The 22227-nt window shown below is 38.2% G+C and overlaps 2 protein-coding genes across 3 annotated transcripts; both read right to left on the bottom strand.

The window, feature by feature from the left end:
- Positions 1-240: 240 nt before the first annotated feature.
- ascl1b (achaete-scute family bHLH transcription factor 1b) lies at positions 241-1671 on the bottom strand. The gene is made up of 2 exons (XM_056462918.1): positions 1030-1671; positions 241-854 (listed from the first exon to the last, which is right to left on the bottom strand). Exons 1-2 carry the CDS (start codon positions 1583-1585, stop codon positions 823-825), a joined length of 588 nt encoding a protein of 195 aa, XP_056318893.1. The 5' UTR covers positions 1586-1671; the 3' UTR covers positions 241-822.
- Positions 1672-3745: 2074 nt separating this feature from the next.
- On the bottom strand, positions 3746-22227 carry si:ch211-210p4.6 (malignant fibrous histiocytoma-amplified sequence 1). Of its 2 annotated transcripts, XM_056462046.1 has the most exons (10): positions 22126-22227; positions 20004-20883; positions 14491-14785; positions 14217-14403; positions 11577-11761; positions 10988-11484; positions 10585-10730; positions 4893-5091; positions 4719-4786; positions 3746-4632 (listed from the first exon to the last, which is right to left on the bottom strand). In XM_056462046.1, the coding sequence occupies exons 1-10, from the start codon at positions 22139-22141 to the stop codon at positions 4619-4621; spliced, it is 2487 nt and encodes an 828-aa protein (XP_056318021.1). In that variant the 5' UTR covers positions 22142-22227; the 3' UTR covers positions 3746-4618. The 2 variants fall into 2 exon arrangements, 1 of the variants encoding a protein (XP_056318021.1); XR_008838098.1 differs by lacking the exons at positions 3746-4632; positions 4719-4786 and having other exon boundaries at positions 5002-5091; positions 10585-10686.

The raw sequence follows: 22227 nt of genomic DNA, 5'->3' as shown, positions 1-22227 counted from the left end.
TCTGAGATCCACAGTCCAATCGGTACATCACTGTCTGTTTTCCATTTCAAAGCAATGCATTTTTTAGCTATTGTCAGCAACATTTCAGTAAGGTGAATATGTATTTAATGTAGGTAACCCAGCCATATTTTCTGGATACTTTAGAAAACATTAGTGTGAACATTTATTTTCAAATGTTTAGGCTTTTTAAAAAGTATATTTGGCGTTTGTTGATTTTTTAAGATACACACAAGACAAGTATATGAATAAATAAAATCTTTATTTTACATAAAATAGGTTTCTCTTCATAAAAAATTGCATATACACAAGTTTGTATAAAAACACACAAGTGCACACTTTGATACAAAAGTTATTCATCCGGTATAAAAACACTGCCGCACATCTAGTACAAAATATTATAATATACAGTTTGCCTGTGCATGGGCTTCCTAGTGTAACGTTAGTGTATCCCCTAGCAGACGCTGGATACGGGACCTGATACTATTTTTCCTCAATTACTTAACTACGACTGGTCACCTCGTTATTTGTACAATATGGTAGGAACAAACTGGCTCATTCAAAATGTGCTCATTCAGACATCATTGCATCAGCAGGGCAAAATGTTGAACACGGAATGAGGTGACAAGACACAAGTCAGCAGTTTAGACATCCTCGTACTCCGAATATCCCGTGCAGTTCTCACATTTGGAAACTTGCATCATCTGTGTGCACTGCTGGAAAAAACGTCCTGTGAGTGTCCTTTGCTCGGTCAGTGAACTCAGGTCCTTCATGGGCACCAGCATGCAGCATATCAAAGACCAAGACTGGTCATTTGCTCTCTCTTCAGCACCAATCTTTAGTAGTCATTGAAGCACCTGTAATACAACAATGAAAGTTATGAGACCCAGGCATAAACCAAAATGATCGTAATTCAGTTCTTGTATAAAACTGAAGACTTTGAAACAGAGGGCCTTAGATATATTTTGCTTTGAGATTGATGGGGGGCCTAATGATCTGTAAAAAGTTAAAAAGTCCGAAAACTGCTCGTACCTGATTCGTATCTGTCGAACCATGTGGTAAAGTCCAGCAGTTCTTGCTCCTCGGAGCTGAGATGCTCGTAGCTTCCTTCATCGGACGAGTAGGCTGAATGCGGAGACTCCGGACCCGCCGAGTACGCGTTGGAGACGGATGGAGACGGGACGCCGCACTGCAGCACAGCCGACACGGCGTCGTGCTCGTCCAGCAGCTGCTGCAGGGCTCGGATGTACTCCACGGCGGAGCGCAGCGTCTCCACTTTGCTCATCTTCTTATTCGCCGCTCCGTTCGGTACGTGCTGGCGAAGCGTCTGGAAGCCCATGTTGACCTGCTTGACGCGGTTTCTCTCGCGCTCGTTGCGCCGCGCCACCGCCATGGGCTGCTGCTGAGGGATTGAGTAGCCCAGTCCGTTGAAGGTCAGCCTCCTCTTGCACCTGAGCAGCTCCGGGCTGCTCGAGCGCTGTCTCTTCAGCACTTTACACTCCCTGTCCTGCTTCTCCAGGCTCTCCGAAAAAGGCTGATAAAACGAGTCTTGTGTCAGTTGCGTCGTAGCGACGACAGTTGCCTCCATGTCGCGTGAAATAAATAGATAAATAGAGGGGGAGTTTGCGAGTAAAGCGCCGCTCTCGTGCCTTTCGCGTGGCTCGCAAGAAGCGATTCACCTGCTTGATTTGAGGGGCAAGCAACTTGCTCTCCCTTTTCTACACGTGCGCCACACCTCCACCCCCTTTCGGACCGCACGCTCCCAAAAGAAGAGCCCGCCCCCTGCATGAATCCCCTGCTCGGGCTTCGCGCGCCGGGCGCGTGGCTTTGACAAACTCAAAGGAACTATTCTGTGCGCGCACTGCGCCACGCGTAAGAGGCGCTGCCGATCTGTGTGAAATCATGATCACCCAGGCGCACGCGGATCTGCTGTGTTGTGGAACGTAAAGTTAGCCGATTTGAGCATTACTATCCAATAACACGGCGGTTTGACGACAGTTTTTAGACGCTCAAGTTATTATCACCTGTTGTCTCTCCAAGTGTCCGGGGTGCTTTGGATAGCCTGCTGAATACATATGAGTTAAAACAGTACAATCAGACCAATTGTGATGGACTTTCTATTATGTTAAACACTCCGTTGACTAAAAGAAACTTTGCAACTACACGACAATTAACTTTCATTATGGGAAAGTATTCGTGGACTCTCAGGTTAAGTTGACATATACAAACAACAGTTACTTTAAGTTAGCAGAATCTGTTGTGGGGCTATCAAAAAGTGTTATAGACTGTCTACTAATACTTTAATAACTGCTAATTGAGATGTCCCTCATAAAAAATGAACCATGGTTTTCAATACACCAAAATCCTGATTGCTACACTTTCACTATAATAAAACCATGGTTATGGGCAAGGTGGCAACGTTTATTAACAGAATGTCGGAAACAGACCATGAGAATTATTCATTCATTTTCTTTTCGGCTTAGTCCCTTTATTAATCTGGGGTCGCCACAGCGGAATGAACAACCAACTTATCCAGCATATGCATTACGCAGCAGATGCCCTTCCTGCTGCAACCCATCACTGGGAAACATCCATACACACTCATTCACACACATACATACGGACAATTTAGCTTACTCAAACCACTCCTATACTACGTTTTTGGACTTGTGGGGGAAATCGGAGAGGAAACACACGCCAACGTGGGAAGAACATGCAAACTCCACACAGAAACGCTAACTGACCCATCCGAGGCTTGAACCAGCGACCTTCTTGCTGTGAGGTGATAGTGCTACCCACTGTGCCACCGTGCAACCCACCATAAGAATTAATTAAATAATTTAGCAGACGTTTTCATGTCCAAAGCAACTTTCAAATACGGACAATAGAAATAACAAAGCAACAAAGAGCATCGTGTACAGTAGACAGTCTAAAACAGTAACAAAGCAAAACAGTGACAGACTGATATATCATATCCACAAAAGTGCCAACATTTAAAGCAATTCTAATGTCTAATGGTTTGTTAGGGGGATAATGGAATGACAATAAGAGTGATTAGAGAAAAATGCACTTTTAGACAACATGTACGGACAAAAAAAAATAGCTCATTCATAGATATTTTAAGGCTAAATGTTTCCACAAGCATAAAAAAAAACTCTGAAATCGCCTACATTCTGATAGTCAGCTGGTCCTTAAATGGACAGTTCATCCAAACATTCTGTCATCATTTACTCATCCTCCACTTGTCTGTCTGAGTTTTTTTCTTCTGTTGAACACGAAAGAAGATATTTTAAAGAAAGATGAAAAAAGAAACATATATTAAGTCAGGAACTTTCCTCTCACTCTCTCTCTCTCTCTCTCTCTGTGTGTGTGTGTGTGTGTGTGTGTGTGTGTGTGTGTGTGTGTGTGTGTGAGAGAGAGAGAGAGAGAGAGAAAGAGATTACTCCAAGTGAATCATTGTAACTGTAAACTGATTAAGACTGCTTGCTTGCCTTATAACAAAATAAGATGAAACCGAACATGAACAGACATATGAAAATACAGTAAATAAATAAAACCAAACGTCTTATTAAAATTTGATGTAATGTCAGACAAAGTGCTTCTGATAAATAAATAAATAAATAAATAAATAAATAAAAACATAGTATAAACAACTTGCTAGAGAGTTCAATACGTAAGCCTGGCATTTGTTTGTATTGTTTGTTTGTAATGACGGCTATTTAGAAGCAATAAAGGCTAACAATAAGAGTCTCTGGGGAATCACAAAAACTTTATTGAACAATCCATTACAGGTTCAGGCCAGTTCTGCTTTTAACACAAAGAGTGAACAACAGGCTGTGAGCTGTAAATGTATTAAGATATACATTGCCACCCCCTAGCGGCAACAACATGTATTTACAAGACAACATCTTACACTGAACAATTTTCTTACTGAGAGTTTTCCCTTAAGTAACATTAGACACCTCCATATCTGTATGAAATCATGAAATAAATTCCCTGCTGAACAAAACAAAAGCTGTAATAGTTTCCGCTATGAGCAACTTTGCAAACCCTCACATTTAAACCATTAAGAGAGGTAGTTTTGCATGTTCTTTTCCATTAGAACAGGGACGGGCAAACTCGATCCTGGAGGGCCGGTGTCCTGCATAGTTTTGCACCAACCCTAATCAAACACACCTGCTTGTAGCTTTCTAGTGATCTTGAAGACACTAATTAGGGTGTTCAGGTGTGTTTGATTGGTGTTGGAGCAAAACTCTGCAAGGACACCGGCCCTCGAGGATCGAGTTTGCCCATGCCTGCATTAGAATCTCTTGGTTTTAACATGCAATCAATAAAATGTAAAAACTCTCAGTGAAGACCCAAAGAACCATTCAAATTTCCATTAAAAACAATATAATTTTCATTATATAACCATTACAAACTTGACAAAATCTATGATCTTTTCTCAGCAAGGTAAAGTGCATTAAGCTCAGTCAAGTCTGAATTTTTAGTATGGAAAATATTACACAGCTATTGATTCTGTAAACAAAGTGGTTTAAACAGTTTAAAGTAACGCCACATTTGTAATCCGATGTGAGACTTTTTCCCATGAAGTCAAATCAGGGTTTATATATTGTCCATCCTAGGCATCAGGAGCTGCAGACAAAAATAAATATATTTTATTATTAATAAAAGGAAAAATAATAAAGGTATGATGTATTTCTCTAAATGAAAGCATTTACTTCTGGGGAACAGCAACTCTGTCCTTCGCTGGTGTCCATTACGGCATGCTTGTTTTTCCTCTAGTCCCCTGTAACAGTGTTTAGTGAGTTTAGGATAAAAAACATTAAAAATATATTAAAAGTAATAATGCTGTTGAAAACATGCAAATTAAGGGAAATTAAATAAAAACTTACCAATTAAACTTGTTTGTCTCTGAATCTTCTAACCAGTCATGCCAGTCAGTCCATTCAAAGAAATCGTCACAGTCCTGGGCCTTGCAGGGGCTGGTCACAGTCTGGCACAAGCCTTGCCACTGCTCTTTAAGCCTGTCCAGACGTTTCATGATCTCTTTTATCACTTTCCATGCTTTCTGAATGTCTTCTGAGGTTTCAACTGCAGGAGAAAAAAAATGGAAGCTTATGTAGTTTTTTTTATTACATACAGTGCATTAAAACAAAAGTCATCTCCGAAGAGGTCATCAAATTAAGGAATGCTGGGTTTTGGTTATGAAAATAAGCAATTTTATTCCATTGATAATCACATTAAGTTCAATATACAGTAGGTTACTTGGATTTTTTTACACTTATAAAATCCCTTTTTCCCTATGGCATTTTCCCTATAAAGACACTTTTAAATAAAATGGTTGATATTATTATAAAAGAAACTAAACACACATGCAGATACACTACCAATGATACTACTACTACTACTACTACTACTACTACTACTACTAATAATAATAATAACAATAATAATTATTATTATTATTATTAATATATTAAAGGCCTATACAGAAAAGTTAGTGACAATACAGTAGTGCAAATACAGTGTAGTTTTGTACATGTTTGTTTTTTCGACATATTTATTTATTTTCTTTTACAATGTACACATTAGAAGTTTGCAATCTAGGCCCATTCATACACTCACCGGCCACTTTATTAGATACACCTGTTCAACTGCTCATTAAGGCAAATTTCTAATCAGCCAATCACATGGCAGCAAATCAATGCATTTAGGCATGTAGACATGGTCAAGACGATTTGCAGTTCAAACTCAGCATCAGAATGGGGTAAAAAGGGGATTTAAGTGACTTTGAATGTGGCATGGTTGTTGGTGCCAGAAGGGCTGGTCTGAGTATTTCAGAAACTGCTGATCTGCAGGGATTTTCATGCACAACCATCTCTAGGGTTAACAGAGAATAGTCTGAAAAAGAGGAAATATCCAGTGAGGGGCAGTTCTGTGGGCGCACATGCCTTGTTGATGCCAGAGCTCAGAGGAGAATGGCCAGACTGGTTTGAGCTAATAGAAAGGCAACAGTAACTCAAATAACCACTTGTTACTACCGGGGTATGCAGAAGAGCATCTCTGAACGCACAACACGTCAAACCTTGAGGCAGATAGGCTACATGAGCAGAAGACCACACCGGGTGCCACTCCTGTCAGCTAAGAACAGGGAACTGAGGCTACAATTCGCATATAGGCTCACCAAAATTGGACAATAGAAGACTGAAAAAATAATACCTGGCCTGATGAGTCTTTGGTGTGAACTACATGAAAGTATGGATCCATCCTGCCTTGTATCAACAATTCAGGCTGGTGGTGGGGGTGTATTGGTGTGGGGGGTATTTTCTTGGCACACTTTTGGCCCATTAGTACCAATTGAGCATCATGTCAACGCTACAGCCTACCTGAGTATTGTTGCTGACCATGTCCATCCCTTTATGACCACAGTGTACCCATCTAATGATGGCTACTTCCAGCAGGATAACGTGCCATGTCATAAAGCGTGAATCATCTCAGTCTGGTTTCTTAAACATGACGATGAGTTCGCTGTACTCATGGCCTCCACAATCACCAGATCTCAATCCAATAGAGCACCTTTGGGATGTGGCGGAATGGGAGATTCGCATCATGGATGTGCAGCCGACAAATCTGCAGCAACTGCGTGATGTTATCATGTTAATATGGAGCAAAATCTCTGAGAAATATTTCCAGTACCTTGTTGAATCTATGCCACAAGAGATTAAGGCAAAAGGGGGTCCAAGCCGGTACTAGTAAGCTGAACCTAATATAGTGGCCGGTGAGTGTATTAAAGGCCTATAACAAAGGCCTATACAGTTGTGCAAATACAGTACAGTTTTGTACATTTTGTTTTTTTTGACAGAATATTCACATTAAAAGTGCGCAATGTAGGCCTACTCATATATTGAATACACGCCTTACTGCACTGTGATGCTCACAAACACAATTCTCAGCATTTACACACACAGCTACTCAAAATTGTTCACTGGTATCTTATGATGGGATCAAACCAGCTGTGCGAAATATGAGCCAGTTCTGTACCAACTGTGCAAAATATGAACCAAAGTAAGCACAGGCAGCACAGACACACTGAATTTTGATATGAACACTGAATGGAGACAATCTAAGACAGAAAGGAAGAGGATGTGGGGAAGAAAAGGTTTGTTCATTTGCCTGTGATATGCTAGACAGAGACCAGAATGAAGACATAATGTTGAGTAGGGCTACACAATTGATCAATTCAGCAACAACAGCACTAAAGCCACGATTTCATCTTTGTCGATTTTGTTTACAATAACAGTACATGAATAATGATGCACGAATTTGTAAACTTAATGTCACTATTATGAACTAATGCTGAGTTAAGGTATGCGCTAATCAAGAGCTAACATTACCTTCAACATGAGTGACATGAGTTCATATTAATAATGGCTACCTTAATTGCTTGTTAGTACATGTTTGTTAGTGTATTAATTAACACATTGGTTTTTAGTAAATTAAGTGCAACTTGAGCACTATGAGCTCACGATCTGGAGGGGATTAATATTATTAATGTATTCATAACTTATGAACTCCTGTGTTAAAATGGAATATTCATGCACATCCGTCAGGTGTGTATTTACATTGAAAAACAATAGAAAAGTGTTCTGTCTATCATAAAGAACAGTTTAAACACAGGAGTTGTAAAGAATGAGTTAATAATAATAATGTGCCCCTCCAAGCAAGTCATGACATAACGATACATTAAGAGGTCATGAGTTCATTTTGGTCAAAATTAATATTCTTTCTCACAGAGCGACTTATTTTTTTGCTTAAACTAAAGTGTTAATTAACAAAAAAGTACATTTAACAAACTTTTACAGTGCTTCCCACAGGTTTGAAATATACTTGCGGTGGTAGCCGGATTGAAACACATGCTTTAGCCACAGCACATAAATGGTTAACTACATGTGATACGAAAAAATCAACATCATCAAATGAATAATATATACAGCAAATGAGAAATAAGTTACAGGAAAATTGAATAAAAACAGACAATATGTCTAAAATGGATAATATTTATTAATAATTCATTAATAATTAGAATAAAAAGTGTGGATTACCTAAATAAGGCAAATGAGTTGATTGACTTTTTGTGTAATAATGTACATACATTTTGCAGCCAGTTTAGATGTCATTTCGTCCTCTCAAAGTATATAGTAAAGTTTTTTAAATCGTTTAGGATATAGATTATTACTATACTAATAATACTAATACTATTACTATTATTTACTTTTTTTTCTCGGTCTCACGGCTGTGCGTGCTGTCAGCTGCGAAGTCAAGCGTAAAGTAGACTTTAATAGAAAAGTAATGCAACAACTTTAGAAAGTGAAAGCAAAAGTCGACTCCCGGACATTTTGGGAGATTTAGAAACTCCAGATGGACACATTTTACGCCTCAAAAAGGCACATCTCTGTGGGTCTCTGCATAGCATGTGAGACTGTCTTAGGAGGTGTTGTTGACAGTTATTGCGCACACACAATGTGCAGTACGAAATGAGGCGAAAGAAGATTTTTCACTGGTTAATTTAACATGGATGTTTGGTTATCTTAAACCGATACAAAAAAGTGTAAAAGGATGATAACATTGGTAAAAAAAACAAACAAAAAAAATCAAAATATATGTGGGCGGCCATTAATAAACCTGGGCGGCCCGCCCAAGTAAAGTCTATGGGCTCTATTTTAACGATCTAGGCACAAAGTCTAAAGCGCATGGTGCAAAAACATTAAGTGCATGTCCGAATCCACTTTTTCTATTATAAGAACAGAAAAATACAGTTTGCGCTGCAGTGCATGGTATAACAGGGTTGTGCTTATTCTCTTAATGAGTTATGGGTGTGTTTTGAGCATAATGTCCATTAAACCAATCAGAGTCTCATCTCCCATTCCCTTACTCCCTAAGAGTCAGTTGCGTCATGCCATGGCACATTTGCTATTATTTTGTAAGTAGAAAAACTGAGCGCTTCACTAGCGAGAGATAAAGAACGTGCCTCCTCCATTCAGTTTCTTTACTTTCTCTTTACTTTTACTCTTTACTTTACTCCTTTACTTTCGTAGATAAGGAAACGGTGTTGTAGTTTCATTTTTTAAGCGCAAAGATTTGTTTCAAAACTATTTCTAAATTCAGTTCTAATTTCCAGCAAACGAATAAATGAACAATATTAATAAAATGTGGTCAAAAACTGTTATACAGTTATATTCAAGCACATGTCCTATTCTTATTCCCATATGGTGATGCAGACATCTCCTTAACCCGACAAGTGGACAAATCTAAGCTTGTTTTTATTAAAAACAAATATAAATATGCATATAATAAATAATACTAATAATAACATTATACAAATGCAAATTGTCATGAATAAACTAAAAAAGCCCCCCCGAGATGAAGAAGGCATGGATCCAGTGGTTTTAATATTTATGTAAAAAATAATAATTTGTGTAATATTTTAATCCTTTATTTATTTGTCATATGTAAAGATATCTGTGTATTGCTGTACATCATGTGTATTAAGCATTTTAACTAACGTCTTAAACTAGCAATGAGCCAACAATGCGCCTTAACACACCTCCTTTATAGACCAGCACACCCATGAGTCCACAAAGTGGTGCAAATAGATTTGGTCTTTAAACAACGTGGCGCAAAACATGAAAATTAGGGTTGCACTGCTCTGAAAATAGCAACAAACCATGCCACACATGTCGTGCGCCGGTGGGAAGCACTGCTTTATTCCATTTATCTATGCTTGTAATTTTTATATGATATTTTATGCAGATGCACTGCCCTCCAAAATCATCCCTGCTGGTCTAAAATGATGAAATCTTTCCAAATAGAGCTACTTGATGACTTTGGTTATGGTGACATTATATTTTATATTGCAGAAAAAAACATGCAATATTGTGCAGCCCTTGTGAACCTAACAAGTCTCTTGTTGAGTTAATTTCCAACTGCATGCCTTTGTGTAGTGTTTCTCATCCGCGTTCCTGGAGGAACACCAGCTCTGCACATTTTCCATGTCTCCTTAACCAAACACACGATTCACATCATCAGCTCATTAGCAGAGACTGAAAGACCTGTAATGGGTGTAACAAAGCAGATATCCAAAACATGCAGTGTTTTGGTCCTTCAGGAACATGGTTGAGAAACACTGCCTTTGAGTGTATTATAACATGCTTTTGGCAGGCGCAAGGTTTTCAGATTTTTCTAGAAAAGTCTAGAGCTTTGTGAATACAGTTTGAAGATTTGCCTTGTTTAATGTTGTAAGAAAAAGATTGATGTTTTCAAGTAAAGTGTCTTAGCATTTATAAAAAAACAGTCTTGAAAAATAGTGTGTTGGTGTGTTGAGATTGGAGAAAACACAACTGTCGCTTTCATGTTTTTACCATTTGTTTTTATTCATGGAGCCTTGTTGAATATATTACATGTTTAAAACAACTGACCAACCCCAAATCCTTTGCACAGATTATGCATATTTCAATCTAATTGAAATAATAGAAATGCTAAATATACACAACAGAATGTAAATGTAATGAAGAAGAGGGAACTCACGTGCGCTGTCTTTGCAGCGGATCTCAATGAACTGGTCCTCATCGAAGCGCTCTCTGAGCAGAACACGTTTATCACCACAGCACAGCATACACTGGTCCTTTCCTATCCAGAATGGAGAATAAAAGGAGCAAGTCCTGGTGACCAGCCTGTGAAGCAAGCATCAGTTGTACATCTTATACTATCCATCCAAGACTACTCTTACAACCAAATCATTTAAACGCACGCCTCCCACTAGTGCTGATATACAGCCATATTGTACTGCTACTCGTGTGTGTGTGTGTGTGTGTATATATTTTTTATAGTTTTATATATTTTTGGTTTGAACTCTCCCATTAAATATCTGGGCTGAGTAAACAAACCATAAATGTTCTTCATCGACAAGTGCTTATCTTATTTTAGTCACCTGTGGAAGAAACCATGTGGTATCTCAGGCACAAGGTAAACGCGGATGTTGAGGTCTTCTGTACTGTCCAATCCCCACTCTCGTTCCACCTGCATGTTGTCTGGCAGGAAACTTGGGAACAGACATGCATCTGGCTCATACACAGTGGGATTTGAGGGCACCCAATCTTTTTTCGGACAGAATTCGTTGGCTTTTGGATTGAGACCGCTGTTCTGTTTGGTTGACAGACATACATCAAAGTGTTTTAGCAGCGATAGGAGACTTCCCTCTTTGTTTTTGGACCCAACCACCTCCTCGATGAGCTCTTTATCAGCAGATTCATTGATCTTCTCGAGCTCAGTCCGCACAAGGATCCTAATAGCCACATTGCTTAAGGATGCTCTCTCTTTATAGTCCCTGATCCATCTGTTCTTCTGTATCACAAGGGCGTTTTCTGACTTCAGCTGCACAGAGGAAATCTTGTTCAGCTCCTGGACTAGGTCATGTCTCACAACAGTCTGTGACAGAATCAAGAGAGAACATTTTATGTGATAGGTACAGTGCATGATCAATGATAGACTTGTAATGGTTGGATGTTTATTGCATGAACCTTGAACAATGAGATCAGGAATGATGGTTTCACAAACAAAGATCCCTCCAGTTCTGTGATTTCCTTGTACCATATGATGACGCCAATTCGATGAAGATACTGAAGAATTAATTTCAGTTTATCATCGTCCAGTGTGGTTAGTCTGTTCTTAAGTTCACACAAGAGGACATCTTGACTCACAATACCTGTTAAGGTGCACATTAAGAATTAAGGAAGGCACAATATGCACATTTCACTGCTAGAAGTTTCTTATTTAAGACCACGTTAAACTCAACTGGCCAGCGTCAGTGTTGTGTTCTTTCAGTTACTTCAAATAAGCTATTAATTACTAGGCATGTGCCGGTATCACATTTTCATGCTGCGATTAATTGATTGAGCTTTTATCACGGTATACGGTATTATCACGATATTGTAATTTTACTAGAGAAACAGGTAAAAAAACACAAAAAACTTCAATAACAAAACTTTAATAACTTTTTAATTAACTAGAAGTACTTCAAACATTTGAATACAAATAAATATAAATAAAACAATACACAATTTAAAAGTAAACTTGAGCAATTGTATCAAAGTGAATGTGCAAAAGGGAAACCGTCTTCGTAATCCCTCTGCATTTTTTTGGAACCCAAAATATTTCCAAACTTCTGACTTTAACCTTTTTGAAGGGGGATAAATTGTCGGCAGCGTTCCTCCTTCCGCCATGCTTCTTCTTCGTGTGAGCAGGGCTGGACTGGGGCAAAAAATCGGCCCTGGCATTTTGGGCCAGAGCGGCCCACTAAATTCAATCAAAATGCTATCTATCTATGCATGTCCAATATTTTTATCAACTCATATTCTATAAAACACAAAAGCCATATATATGAAATAAATAAATAAATACAAACTTTAATCTCAATTTAATTTCTGTATGCTGTCCATAAAGATATTTGTTGAGTTCTAAAAAAATACACTATTCATTCATTTTATTTTCTTCGCATAAGTCCCTTATTTATCAGGGGTTGCCACAGTGGAATGAACTGCCAACTATTCCAGCATGTTTTATGCAGCAGATGCCTTTCCAGCCACAACCCAATATTGGAAACCACCCATACACACTCATTCACACACACTCATACACTACAGCCAATTTAGCTTATTCAATACACTATTGACTCAGCCTATATTCAATAATAAACATAACAAAAACTGCCTGCTAATGCAGGGGTAAATCTTCAAAGGGAACAGTGTTACATTTTAACCTCTTTCACCTCATCCTGCTTGCTGTTTCACTATCTAAACAATGAAAACATAATATAAGTCAAATTTGTTTCATTTTGATATTATGATTAACAGACACCAAACAGCCTCGTGTAGCTGCATATTTTTATGAGCATCATCTTCACACTGCATATTTATAACAAAACAGGGCTTAAATATAACTGTCTCCTTTCATTTCCATTGAAAAGAATGAACTTTACCCTGTCTCTTTTGCAGAATATCAGTTTTAATAACCAATAATGGCCATTATAATAGTATAACGTACATTAAATTTAAACGATAAAGGTTAGCAATCAGTCAATGTGCAGAATCAGTGTATGTGGTTACATAAATTAATATATTAGCTTATCCTTTGCACTCAGCCAAAACAGTTAACTGAGAACAAGTGATTCAAAAGACATAAGAATTGTTAGATAGAGACCACAAGATGAATTCAATATCACGTTTAACAACTATAGTGAGATGAGATCACCCAGCAGATGACTGTCTGACATGCACTATACTCTGACCTGGGGTTGATGCTTACCCGCTGAACTAGTGGCTGCAGCTCTGGGCAGAGAGTGTGTGGTCACGTGATTTGCGTTTTTAGCCATGTACTAGAATGAACAGAGAACTTTTCAGAATCGCTAAATGAAACGCCGGTGTATTTCCCGCCTCCCTTGCGTTTCTTCTCTCTGACTCTCGACTATTTTGACAAATACACACAGACGACGCACGCTCACACGGAGTCCAAAATAGGAGTTTGTGATTGGGCCAGCCCAATGTCAATACCGAAAAGCGCCAATGGGCTGCAGGGTGTCACATGGGCCGGCCCGGTCTGTCTGTCCGGGAAAAAAAGCATCTACTTTCAGAGAGTCACAGATCACAGCAGCGTCAATCAATAAGGCAGAAAAAAACGATAGGCTGCTAAGCCTTTTATGGGCCGATCAGATCATAAGACGATGATCAGCCAGGCCCAAAAAGTACGTCGGCCCACCGGGAAAGTGCCCAGTCTGCCAGATGGCCTGCGTATGAGGATTATAGTGCGGTGGCAGCGGCGGCGCGCACTGCGCACACAGGGCTTCTACATGCGGGGATTGTTTACATCAGAGTGCGCATCAGTTCTGCGCAGCATATACGCAGTGTTTCTTCAAGCGGTTGATGGAAAATAAGCTAAGGCGCGTTCTAAGAATATAAATTCGGATCTATTATTTTTCACGGTATTTTGAAGTGCCCGCGATAACAATATCGTGCATATTCATTACCGTGATTTATCGCATTACCGAATACCGGCACAAGCCTATTAATTACAAATGATTATATCTGAAAAGTCCAACTCGGTACTGGTAAGGTACACCTAATAAAGTGGCCAGTGAGTGCAAATAAAAGGTTACAAATACTTACCATGCTCAGGAATGTCACCGTTTTTCAGAAGCTCTTGGATATGATTCTCCACCTCATAGTAGCATCTAGGTAATGTTTGTTCTATGCTGGGGAATGTATCTTTGTTTAAAACCTCAGCTTTGATGCGTTTTTTAAGCTTGTCGATGTCAGCTGGTTTAGTGCAATCTATGGGCACCAATTCAAGGACCTGATAACAAATGGAGATGGAGGAGATTGTGTCAACACATTCCAATGGTTGCATATATAAATAGACAGCATTACCAAACCAAATTACCTTTAGTTTGTACTCAGTGAGTCTTTCAATCTGATTTATCTGCTCAGAGTTCGAAGACGGGTCTTCCACATCCTGCAGGTTCTTCCTCCGCTGCTCTAAATTCACTGTATGTGTGTCCAGCATTTCTTTCACCTGCTTTTCGATGTGCTCCTTCTTTTTTTTCACCTCATTCTCATCCTGGCACTGGTCAACATGAGTGCCCACAAGCAGGACCACTGAATCTGGTATTTGAAGCTGAAGATTTCTGATCCAGAAGCCCACGTTCGCTTTGAAAGTTGAACCATCCATATTGTAACTTGGAAAAATGATTAGACTCAGTTAGTTATACATCAGCACACACTGAAGTAGGTTATACTTAGAGGGCATTAGATTTCCAGAGGGCATTTCCTGGTAAGCACAGTATTTGTATACTGCATAGTGCACACCACAGCAAAACTACTTGGTTTGTCCACAGGTTCTCAAGAGTGGACTAAGCCAGAACTACAACAACAACAACACACAGAAATATATGCCATCATGTTAAGCTTATTTTATTAATTCATTCATTTTCTTTTCAGCTCAGTCCCTTTATTAATCAGGGGTCACCACAGCGAAATGAACCGCCAACTTATCCAGCATATGTTTTACACAGCGGATGCCCTTCCAGCCACAACCCATTACTGGGAAACACTCATACACACTCTTTCACACACATATACTTAGGCCAATTTAACTTATTCAATTCACCTATAGCGCATGTCTTTGGACTGTGGGGGAAACCGGAGCACCCGGAGGAAACCCCACGCAAACATGGGGAGAGCATGCAAACTCCACACAGAAATGCCATCTGACCCAAGCTTATTTTAAATTAATCCAAAAAACATTTGTAGTAATGAACGTAACATTTGGAGACAAAAAGTGCAGGTAATAGGTAAGGATGATCTTTTCTAGTTTGTTTGTGGTTCTGTGTTTGGGTGTGTTACCAAATGCAGTTTAATTCAAAGGTTGTGCAATCGACTGTGGGCAAGCCCTAACATGCACATATAAAAACTAAGTAAACTTTGGGATTTCCAAAAAAAATTGACACCGGTTTTCCAGTCGCTAAAGTGACCTGAGTGCAATTAACCTTCATATAGACAGGATTTTCTTTTCCCTAAAAAAGTTAATGTTGAAGTTCCGTGAAGTGCTTTGAAATGGACATTTTTTTATTCAATGTTTGACATAATCTCAACTGAAACAGGATAAGAGGGTGCTTCATAGCGTAGCTCCTTCTCTTTAAAAAAACGCTAATAGCATTTAGTTATTAGGCTATCACAGTGAGAGTGAGTTACCGTTGGAGTCAGAATTATTAGCATATTTATTAGGGGGAGGAGGCAGGGAGGGGTTTTGCGCTCGTGCACGTGCACTCAGTTTCATGTTAATTCAGATGTACAAAGAGAATATGCATGGGATTCGGTGTATGCAGTGTTTCATACATCTGAATTTTTTACTGCATACGCACATTTACAGCTTTGTGCGTACGCAATGTTTTAGTATGAATTCAACGCAAGTCTTCGTACATGAGGCCCCAGGAGAACATGAAACTACACACAGAAATGCCAACTGGCCCAGCTGGGACTCGAACCAGCGCCCTTCTTGCTGAGAGGCAACAGTGCTAACCACTGAGCCACCGTGCATTATTGTTAGCCCTGTTGTCCTTACTTACATATTGGATTACCATTATTTCTTGCATATTGAATTGAAATGGGACTGGTCATGTATTTCATTTTGGAATTGGCTGTTTGTAGATCTCCTAGTAAAAAAAAATATACAGTTGTGGATAATTTAGTCAGTTTTAAAGGGGTGGTCCAGAATGTAATTTTAAGGCTTGGTTGTGTTTATAAGATGCAAAGCAATGTGTGCTTATGTTTCACTTGAAGGAAATCACGTTATGTTTTTAGAAATCTTACTTTGATTATATACAGCTACTCAGCTAACATGAAAACGACTGATATATTTCCTAGTTTCTCAAGTGGCCCTCAAATGATTGGTCATGTGTCATAATGTGCTGTGATTCGTGGATCGGCTCCACGTCACGCCCGTACAAGCACGTGCTTTTGTGTTGTGTAAACAGTCAGTCAACCTCATGCTCGCTCTCTAAAACAACATGTGACAAGTGTCTGTAACGAATGAAAATGGGGTGCGGCTCCTTTTACAGAGATCGCCTTTGTGTGTGCGTGTATGTGTGTGTGTCAACAGTCTGTAGATGCATGTAAAGAGAAGCGCATGTGCGCAGGACCGATGTTTATTTATTTATTTTTATCTGATGCTCGTATTAAGTTATTTCTCTGTAATATACAGTGACACTGCTGACAGAAGAATAAAGCACAAGATGTGGGATGCGACCTGTGTGAGCCTTGATTGATTTTTCTGCTGCTACACGAGTTAGGCGAGCTCTCCTGTATATTTAACTCAACACGTTCACACAACGTCTTTCACATACATTCGGAATATGCAGGTTTAATTAATATGAATCGGTCACATATCTTTTGCGAGTTCATTATCTGAGATGTAGAACGAGGGAAAGCTGCCTATAGAGAAACACTGCTCAGTCGCACACGCATAGAGAGACACTGCACGTGCTGGTAAAGTGTGTGTGTGTGTGTTTACAGCAGTTTGACTGATAAATATGAATTTGTAGCTAAATCGTTAGCGGTGCCAAACAGCATTTCCCACTGTTTACATCTTTGCTACAACATACCGTTAATGCTAGACACTGTACATGTCATGATCAATTTAAACAAAGAAAAACTTACAGGCTATAGCTTCTGCTTGTTGGAGCTGCTCCTTTGATGAGATTTTAACCGAATCCAGCACTGAACTGGGAGAGATTCTGGAAGCTGTGTTTTGTCAAATCATGCTTGCTATGTATTTTATAATTCTCTAGAACATAATTAATATTGAATTGTAACCACTTCTGTCTTTGTGCCGTGTCCTTTGGAATCCCAAATACAGAAACAGAAGAAGCTCTGTGGAAATAGCACCGTTTGGATGCCATTTTAGCTTTCTCTGCTGTAACATTACAGTGCCTCTGGCCACGCCCCTTGGCTGCGCAGTGTGTGTGCACGGTAAAAGTACGTTTGTAATCTCACAAGGCCCGGAAGTATTTTTTTGTAGTCCCCAAAATTCGTTCGTTGTAGGCTTTGCTAAGCTAACTCTGTAAAAACTAAGGTCTCCCTTCGCATTGAACTTTGAGCATAGCACAATCAAAGATGTTGTTTATGTTCACACAGCTACATTACACATCAACTAAAGGACCACCCCTTTAAATAAAACATCAACAAAATTGCACAGTTTAGCATAAATAGTTTCGTTTAAAACTTGACCTGGAAGTCACATGTATTGTGTTATTTATTTATCTATTTATTTTATTTTATTTTATTTTATTTTATTTTATTTATTTATTTATTTATTTATTTATTTATTTATTTATTTATTTATTTATTTATTTATTTATTTATTTATTTATTTATTTATTTATTTATTTATTTATTTATTTATTTATTATTTTATTTTATTTTATTTTATTTTATTTTATTTTATTTTATTTACCAGCCTACAAACACTGCTAATTATCCATTTCTCGTTATGTTAAACTATCACAGAATTCTGGATTCAGTCTCATCAGCTTGTTTTCTTTTAGCTACTGGTTTTGCATGTGGTTTTGAGAGTGTTTGTCTGTAGGCTTCACTGATCTCAGTTTACAATAGTCACAATGACCATCTATTGAAATGAGAGAGAATAATAAACATTTAGCATAAAAATATTACATGTTTATGAATGAAAGATAACTTTTTTGTCTACGCATGAAAAAATCTTGCAGGAGTGTGGTAATAAAAGTATCAAATAACCCAGCGACTAACAATTGTATATTACTGTAATAGTTTTATTCGAGAACATTCGAGCTGGTTTCAGTTCTTAGTTCTTTCATTTTCGCTTTCATTTTATTTAAAATATAATTACTTAACTTATGTTAGTGTGTATGTTAATTAAATCCTGTTTTGGTATTTAACCTGTTATTTTTATGCAACAGTCAAGTTGTATGTTAATTTGCTATGAAGAAAAGGAAATAATTTATTTTTGGCATGCTGATTTATGTGAAATCGTGAATATATCTATATAATCACCTTGCAATTTTAAATATTGTTTTTTTGTTTAGTTTTTTTTTGCTTTGAGTAGGCTATTCTAAGACCAATTCAGACTTTTATGAAGTTTTTAAAATAAAATCAGCTGTTCACTGTATAAAAATATAAAATTTGGAAATATTTCTATTTATCGACGTATACATCGATTATCGGCCTCCAAATCTAGTTATCGGTTATCGATATCGGCCCAAAAATCAATATCGGTGCATCCCTATTAATATAATATATATTTTTTTTACCATACTGACACTGACACCTCTAAAGCCTGGTTTATACTTCTGCGTCAAGTGATCGACGTGACCCACGGTGCATGCCTTGCGCGTTGCCATGCATCTATACTTCTGCGCTCTGTTTGTGTTGCTCTGCAATAACACTTCCAAAACACTAGCTGGCAGTGAGGTTTTTATGTACCTCTGTGTCGAGTTTCTTTACTGGTGTTTTGTTTTTTCTAAACGCTACCTTAAGTGGCTCAAACTCGCTCATTTTGAGGCGGCAGACGTGCAACAACTTTAATCACAAGGTAAACACATAACAAAACTTTCCACCTGGAGCTCCTTCATGGGACTCGATACTTGTAAACACTCGCTCCAAAGGGTTCCCACATCTCTCGGTTCCGCCCATGCTCATCAGAGCTTCCAAGCTGACCAATTACAGGGCTTGTGCTACGCGATGTTGCGACGTGTAGTTACGTTTTTTGGGTTATGAGACAGCGTGCAGGCTGCGCCAGAGCATACGTGTAAGCTTAACACAGAAATATAAATCAGCCTCTATAGGGATAGAGAGGGTGCGCCATCAGCTAAAATGTTGCTAGAATAGTTTTTTATGTATGGGTGATATATATACTGCATTACCAAAACTGATTGTGGTCATGTCCATGTGTTGGGCGATAAGTCAATATATTGATTGTTGTGGCAGGCCTAGTGGCATGGCTTTGCAATCAATGTTGTCATAATGGAAGTCAATGGGGCAAAAACAGCCACTAAGGGTAGTAAATATGCTCAAAGTATATTGATCTCAAAGCATTTTTCCAAAAATATGTCTCAAAATAAGATTCGTCACCCCAAAAGCGTTCCATTTGCTGATACACAGAGAAAGTTGTGGCCAAATTAAGACTAAAAATCACCACATGATAGATGTAAACGTTCCCAACAGCACACAAGGGTTAAAAATCTGACGTCGCTGGGATCCCTCCTTAAATGCAAACATTACTCATCTTAATGTTTGGATAAGCAAAAGCCCAGATTGTAAAGGTTGTTGCACAAACTATTGAAGTAATAAGTAATAGTTGATTGACGATTGCAAGGAAATTCTCTTTAAAATACTTTGTAATGCAAGAAAAATTGACTTTACCTGGAAAGGTTGATGGCTAGAATGACAAAGGCTTGAGGTGTGATGAATACATGATGTGTGATGTAGTATTCCTCTTGTCCAGCGAAGTCCCAAAATAAAAAACGAATGCTCTCACTGCCATCTCTCACTGTAAATTCGCTGATCTCAATTCCTACAGTACGATCCGCCTCTGCCACTCGCACAGGGCAACCCTCCTTCAGACTGCGGCAAAGAGTGGATTTTCCTGCCATGGACGTGCCCAGAAACATGGTCTTCACAGTGTAGACATCTGGGGCATTTGCCTCAAGCATAGCAAAGTAATTCTGAATATCTTTCAGTCCTCCAGCACAGACTTCTCCAGGTGGCTTTCTCAGAGGATTGCCATTAGCTTTAAACACATTCAAGCTACTGTTTTGAAAAAGCCTGTCTGGTAGCTCTGCCAGCTGATTCCTCTCAATATACAGCTCTTTTAGTCGCGAGAGTCCCACAAGAGGATACAGATCCTTCAGGCAGTTGTTGGACAGGTTCAGATAGGTTAGATCTTGGCACCTGCTAATGTCACTGGGTAGCTTTTCAAGTCTATTGGTGCTCAACTTTAGGAAATTCAGTTTTTCCAAGGACGGGAAGACATTTTCTGGGATGGTTTTGATATTGTTCTGATTCATATAAAGTGTCTTGAGTTGGTGCAACGCTCTAATCTCCACAGGGAAGTCAGTGATCTCATTTCTGCTCAGGTTGAGCTCTTTGAGGTTTGTAAGTTGTGAGATATCAGTGATTTGCCTGAGTCGGTTTCGCTGTAGCTCCACCTTGACTGCATCGGCACCTCTCTGGAGCAGCTGTCTGGGAAGAGCTTTGAGTTTCTTTCCTGAATAGTCATCTTCATTTTGATTGTTTGGATTTCCTATAGTAAAAAAAACATATATATATATATATATATATATATATATATATATATATATATATATATATATATATATATACACACATATATACATAAGCAAATTACTTGAACTTAGCAGTTTTTTGTCTTTGAGTGAAATGTTAATACAGTATGCCTTGCAAAAATGCCTTTTTTACTTTTTTTAAAGACAACTTAATAGTTTTATGTTTAATCTACATAAAATTGTAAAAAACAACAACATTAAACTAACTTAATCAATTTGCGTTAAGACGACATAAAGAGATTGTGTGGAATGCAGCATTTTTTTTTACAGTGTACTTAGATGTTTTTGTCTTGTTTCTAGTCCAAATATCGAAAAATTCTTAAGTCAAGAAGAATTTTCTAGACAAGCAAAAAATATTGTTTTGTTTTATGTTCCTTAAAACAAGCAAAATAATCTGCCAAATAATTTTAATTGTTTTTCCTTTTGACAAGATTATTTTTCCTACCCCATTGGCAGATTATTTTGCTTGTTTAAGGAAAAACTCCCTTAATATTCGCAGGTTATTGCTGAAAGCAAGACATTATGTTTTGCTTGTCTAGAAAATGCTTCTTGTTATGTGAATTTTTCGATATTTGGACTTGAAACAAGACAAAAAAATCTAAGTACACTGTAAAAAAAAAATGCTGCATTCCACACAATCTCTTCATGTCATCTTAACGCAAATTGATTAAGTTAGCTTAATGGTTTTTTTTTTACAATTTTACGTGGATTAAACATAAAACAATTAAGTTGTCCCTAAAAAACTCAAGAATTGTGTTGTTTTAGCTCATTTTAAATTAGTATTTTGAACAAGCAGCAAAACAAATTTCAGTGTTTTTTGCAGTGAACATCTGATACTGTAAAATTTCCTATTTCATACAAACCTACTATTTAATGAAGCATTTTTTCACCAATAAATGGCAATTGGTCAGTATATTTTTGTATTTGTTGTTATGGAAAATCTGTATTACTGCAGCAAATCTTACTTTTTGTTATTTTGACCAATTATCATTTCATGCTCGAATGACAAACACGTGTTTGTTTTCCAGTAAAAACAAATCTGTGTTTGACTGTCAAGATAACAATTCAGTACGATGATACAGCAAAATCTGAAAGTCACACTCTCTGTACACAAAATAGCATATTGTTCGCATTTCTTATGTAACAATCACAGTCATACAAATCTGTAGCGTTATCTGAAGATTAAATTGTAAACGTACCATTTATTTGGGCCATGTTGTTGAAAGAGGATAAAGAAACTCTTTTTCTCTTCTGCGGTAATCTACTTCCTCATGTCTCATAGACCGAATCAAGGATGGACT

The sequence above is a fragment of the Danio aesculapii genome, chromosome 7 (assembly GCF_903798145.1).
Source record: "Danio aesculapii chromosome 7, fDanAes4.1, whole genome shotgun sequence".
In the NCBI taxonomy this organism is placed as follows: Eukaryota; Metazoa; Chordata; class Actinopteri; order Cypriniformes; family Danionidae; genus Danio; species Danio aesculapii.
This window is presented reverse-complemented; position numbering and strand designations above follow the sequence as displayed.